The sequence below is a fragment of the Buceros rhinoceros genome, unplaced genomic scaffold (genome assembly GCF_000710305.1).
Source record: "Buceros rhinoceros silvestris isolate BGI_N320 unplaced genomic scaffold, ASM71030v1 scaffold5118, whole genome shotgun sequence".
In the NCBI taxonomy this organism is placed as follows: domain Eukaryota; kingdom Metazoa; phylum Chordata; class Aves; order Bucerotiformes; family Bucerotidae; genus Buceros; species Buceros rhinoceros.
Window position 1 is genome coordinate 61,054 of NW_010425014.1, and position 5,886 is coordinate 66,939.

The following is a 5,886-nucleotide window of genomic DNA, read 5'->3' on the forward strand; positions in this document are numbered from 1 at the left end:
TTCAGCAGAGAGACCTCAGTCTATCAGAAGCCGAAGCCAGGACTATAGCTAAAAGGGAATTTGAAGCTGCAGCAAAATCAGTTATGTTGGAATCTTTAAAGTTGGGCATAGAAATGAAGCCAAATCGTCTGTGGGGATATTACCTTTATCCAGACTGCTATAACTATGACTACAAACAAAACCCACATAATTATACAGGAACCTGTTTAGATATTGAAATAGAAAGAAATAATGAGCTTAATTGGTTGTGGGAGAAAAGCACAGCACTCTATCCATCTGTTTATCTAGAGACAGCCTTAAGATCTTCCAGAAATGCCCAGCTCTTTGTTCGCAACAGAGTTCAAGAAGCCATTAGAATTTCATATGTCTCTAATTCTACTCACCCCCTTCCAGTTTTTGTATATACACGTCCAGTATTCACAGATGTCTATGAGGAATATCTCTCCCAGGTGAGTGGAGCTAGACTTTAAATATTTCAAATTTAAATGGAAAGAAATTACTGGGTTTCACTTATTCAGCTAACTTGTATCAGGAAAAAGTGTGTAGATTTTAAAAGAAAATTTAAATTAATCTATCAAAGAAATTTAATCAAATGCAACACTAAGACATCTATTTTCAAACCCTCCTTATGATATTTATCAAATAGTACTTTATTCTCTGAGTAGTCATACATAGAAAATATTACAAATCTAGAAAGCATATTCAGTACGATAAATCAGGGGAAAGAAATATGAGTAACCTCTTCCAAAGAGAATCAATAAAACTGGGCTGACCTAATGTCTGCTTTTTAGGTTATAAAAAAAAACAATAAAAGGGAGTTTTTCCTTTTCTTAAAAAAGGGTCTAAAAGCTAGGGAGAAAATTCTGTCCTTTGTTGTACTCAGGTAGCTTTCTAAATGGTATTTCAGCATCTCATGGGTTAGTCAAGGTTAGGCTCTGATTAAGGTCTGATCATCTTATTGCAGTTCTGGCTACACTTCTCCACTCACATTTTTATATACACCTACCCTATCAGAGAGACCACCCACCTGGGAAATCTCATCCTGGTCATCCAGGCCATGAGGAAGGGGAAGTTAGAGGTTGTGGTCCCGGTGACTGTATTGTGTCTGCTGTCCTCTCACATTCTGGATAGAGCAGCACCAGGTGTTGCCCCCAGCTCTGTGGATACCTTCAAGGACCAAGGGGGGCTGTCAGGGTCCCCGCTGGGTCCCTAGTCAAACATTTCAGTACTGTAATCCTGACATTCTTCCTTCTCATGTGTTGTGCCCTGAAGTAAGTTGTTTTTAGCTTGTTCTTTTATACCCATAGTCCTCTCCCAACCCAGATGGTCTTTAAGATTTTGTCAGGGCTGGGCTAATAGCTGACTATAAAAGGAGAACTGAACAGAAACAAATTTCCCAAATCAATCTCTGTAAAAGTCCAGAGCCATTATCTGAAGAAAAGATATTCCTGTGGGTGAAAGCTCTTTTTCTTGCTACTTTTCTGCTTGAGCACTGGTATCACTTTCTGGTAACTGAAAATAAGTAGGGGAAAAAAAAAAAAAAAAGCTGTGCTTTCCAGCCTCTGCTTCAGACAGCATTACTGAAACCAGTTACTACCAACTCTGAGGAGCCAGGAGGCAATGAAGCAAAACAAAACTTAAAATGGTCAGAGGACTGTATGTCATATGCCTAACCACTGGCTCAGTTTTACAGCCTTGTTTTTCTGACCAGAGGACATATATTAATTGCATATAGTTGGCAACATTTTCTGGCATTACCTGTGCAACCCAATCCCAGAATAAAACAGTGTAACTGAGAGCAGAATGTTTACATCGTGTGTAATTGCTTGCTATCTTCTAAGTAGATATTCTGGATGTGTAATTTACTATATGCATTACACCTTTCTCTCTTATGTTACAGTTTACTTACATTAGTATGATTCTTTGCACATTTCCACTCAGGATGACCTGGTGAACACCATTGGAGAATCTGCTGCCCTGGGTGCTTCTGGAATTGTGATCTGGGGTGATATGAATTTAACACAAAACAAGGTATGCCAGATTAATTATTACACGACATTTTAAAAGAGCAATAAAGTGAACTGGATATAAAGCATGATGATTACTTACATCATATCTTCTACTTTTAAAATGATGACTCCATATTGCCAGCAGTCTTTTCTAGTCAAAAAACAAGCACGTTTGAGGCTTATGTCTACACTGACTACACAGAATAGGAGTTCAATATTTCAAAGTATCAGTAACTGAGAAACTGGACAAGCTATCACGATAACTGTAGGCAAGTTAGGACTTGTTTATTTAACTTAAGGAAAGAATTCCCATATCTTCATCATGTTCCAGTCATGAGGTACAGAAAAAAATTGCTTTTGCTTGCCTAGAACAATTCTTAAAGGACCCTTCTGCTTTTTGAAGTGATCACTTAGCAATAATATTTAAAGCACTAGGAGGAGTCGGTCTGTGAAATTTCAGTTCTAGTCTTTTCTCTGTGTTAGAAGTAGTACTTTGGTTAATTTCATTGCAAGAAAGAACTGAGTCAAAAGAGGAAGCAAAATCCAATTTGTTTTAGGAAGGTCATCTACATAGTTTGAATCAAGAATGTTCAAATAAATCCTTTGAAGGAGCTCATTCACACCCAGGCAAGCTAGACGCAATAAACTACTGTATGGGAAGAGTCTTCTGGACTCTTGTAACAGCAAAGAACTGAAACTCTTCAGCGCTGCTGGGGCTCCTGTCACAGAAAGCATGGCCAAATAAACCTCCACAGCTCTGTAAAGGTAAATTTTCCCAAAGCATCCTACCTTGACTTTTTTTTATGTGTCTGCCTTTCAGAAAGGCTATCAGTTGCACCTGAAGCTTTTTTTTGCCCATTACCGCAATACCAGAACACAGAGAAGCAACAACTTTTATTGCTTGAGTTTTGAGATTTGTGTGAGCAAATAGAACTTTCCACAGCCCAGTCAGGCTATGTATTGGTGCACTAATCACACCTTTTTTTTTTTTTTTTTAACAGTTGTAACAGTCACTAGCCTTTCAGCAATGAAGTATTACTGTGAGCCTCACTTCTGAAAGAACTGCAGTAACCAAGATTTCCAGGCGGGGTTTTCATATATAGCTAAAAGAAAAGAAAATCCCCCGACATACACCTCAGATTTCCTGAAGTGATCTCCATCACATATTAGCTATCTCAATATGTGGCATTAGGCAAATACCCTAAGAAGACATAGTGTCAGAAACAAAGAAAGAGTTCCCAAAGCCTTTGGTTATTAAACTGTGCCAAGCATACACAGAATATAAGCCTACTTTATGATCAATTGGAATGATCAGTTCTCTTAGCACACTCTCAGTTTGACCATCTTCCCAAAATGCTTTCCATTCAAAAATGCCTACTCCTGCAGCCTAGCTATTCAGGTTGGGGAAAATTGAAGAGTCTCACAGAGTTGATTTGACAGAAAAATTACCTGCTCAGGCTGAAGAAGTGATCCCTTCAAAGCATTCAAGACATAAAAAGGAAGTTTGATTGTTCATGTAACTTCTTTAAATGCATCTGATTCAAAATGCTACATGAAATATATAGACAAAATGAAAACTGAAAGTCATCTGCTTTCTTACATAAATGCTTTTCATAACATCTCCAGCAACTAGTCAACATAAATTTGCTGTGATCCTTAGTCTACCTAGCAACTTCTTAGATAAACTTGCTTCATTAAACTTGCTATTATCAAAACCTTAGGAGAAACATTCATAAATATCCACTACAGTACTGTTATTGGAAAGACAGCATTTTAATGGTTTCCATATTAAACTATGCAGATATGATGTTTTTTTCACAGAACACCTGTAGAACTCTGGACAACTACCTTAGGAGGACTTTGACTCCATACCTTATCAATGTCACAATGGCAGCCAGAATCTGTAGCCAAGTGTTATGCCAAGACTCTGGTGCCTGCGCAAGGAAAAAATGGAATTCCAGTGACTATCTTCACTTGAACCCTGAGAATATTGTCATTCAGATGACAAAGGATGGGAAATACACTCTACAAGGGCAACCAGCACTTCAGGATCTGCAAACATTCCTTGACAAATTTGATTGCCACTGTTACGCAGGGCACAGTTGTGAACCTAGAGCTGATATAAATGACATCCATTATCTCCGTGCTTGCATTTCAGAAGATATTTGCATTCAGATATCTTCAAACTCACTTTCTAACATAGAAGCCTCTGAAGAAAAGATCCAGTCTAACAGAACTGTATTCTCATTTACGTCTCAGAGTGAGGTGACATTATCTACACATCCTGAAACAGAAGATTTCCAATCTACCTTTGAAAATAACATAATCAATATAACAACTGCAGAATATTACACTGTCAGAGTTGCCACTAGATATGATTTAGAAGCAAATGATACTCGTACTTTCAGTAGTTCTTCGTCTTGTAAGATAAGGATGTTTAATCATCTGTTTTGTTTAATTTTAATTTTGAGAACCTTTATGTGAATGTTCCACAAAAGTGAGAAGGTTCCTTTTCCTGGCTGTGTTAGAAATCCTGAAGTTTTTATTTACAAAGAAAAATCATTCCTAAAAGGTGTATGGTCTTATCTGTATCAGGTAACCTTTTCTATTCCATAGGTGACACTTCAGCTTGAATGTATTTCTTCAGTTTAGTTCTATAAACTACTATTTGTGCCAAAGATATACTGGTCTTGTATATACTGATTATACCTGTCTGAAAGGATAATCCAGAATAAGAAATGCTTTTTACAGTTTACATTTTTAATGTTATATTTGAAAAAAATAGTTGTCAATAATGCCTTTTTGTATACTTCAAGTTAAGCCAGTTAAATACATCTCAACCTGGATTTCATCAAGCCTCAGCAGTCAACAGGTTTGGTGTTCTATGTGGGAATTAATTTCATTCCATATGAAAACAGCTGGCTTAACTTTAGATCTGTGACTCTTTGCAGAATAAAATTTATCCCATTAATGTAACGTTTCTCCACTTTTCACAAGATCTACAGGGACACTATGGGGTTTTTTTCTTTTAATTAAATATATTCATAACTCTTCAAAAGGCAATGTAAATGTTGACTTCAAGTATTACACCTTTGTTATTTAAAATTTGAGCTGTAACAGCCGATCCTTTTTTTGTTCTTCTCTCTTTTTTTCCAAGCCCTCCCCCTTATTTCAAATGTTCCCTTCTTGACTTTCACTTGTTTTGCCTGGCCAATGCTCAAAACTCATCTGACCTGCCTCTGCACTCCCTACTGGCACTGGTTACCAGTCCTAGTTGCTTTGCCCAGCCAGCCCTAGCAAATGGATAGGACCAACTGTGCCATTTGGACAAAAGCCTGTGAGCATGGGTCTTTCTCTATGCTGACTATATCCTGAGCAATCTCTTTGGCGGAAACCAGTTTGTTCCGCAGGAAAATGCAGCAGTGGGGGCTGCAAGGTGATCAACACTGGGTACATTGGACTCCCTCTCTTCACTTCCAATGAGGACACTGGGGATCATGCCCAATCTTGGGACCACCTTTTTGATTCAGTCTGCTGACAGAAATAAGACTATTTGCTTAATATTATTCCATTGCCAAAAGCAGTGTAGAAGTAGCAGAGATTGCTCAGAAGAAAACTACTCCCAGTATCATGTCAGGAGTCTACTTATGATTTACGCACAGTAGTTTAAGCATTTAGAAGGAATTAATGCAGTTAATTTGATAAAATAACTTTTTTCAAATTATTATGTCACATGCTTAATAGATAGCTGGACTTCTGATGGGTGAAGAGTAGCTGCTGGCATGGATACATTTAAAAAGTCTCCCTAGAGATACACATGATCAGCATAAATAAGTTGCCACCTCCCAGAGATACAGCCTGCCCTCTTAATGGAAAT

General features: G+C 37.7%; 1 protein-coding gene across 1 annotated transcript in view; it reads left to right on the forward strand.

Moving 5' to 3' along the window:
* Nucleotides 1-4,493, forward strand: part of SPAM1 (sperm adhesion molecule 1 (PH-20 hyaluronidase, zona pellucida binding)) — a 5,099-nt gene extending 606 nt beyond the window's left edge. Inside the window, exons 2-4 of the mRNA XM_010140981.1 lie at nucleotides 1-449; nucleotides 1,942-2,031; nucleotides 3,831-4,493. Coding sequence (XP_010139283.1) covers nucleotides 1-449; nucleotides 1,942-2,031; nucleotides 3,831-4,493 — 1,202 coding nt within the window. The remainder of the gene's footprint in view (nucleotides 450-1,941; nucleotides 2,032-3,830) is intronic.
* The last annotated feature ends 1,393 nt before the right edge of the window (nucleotides 4,494-5,886 follow it).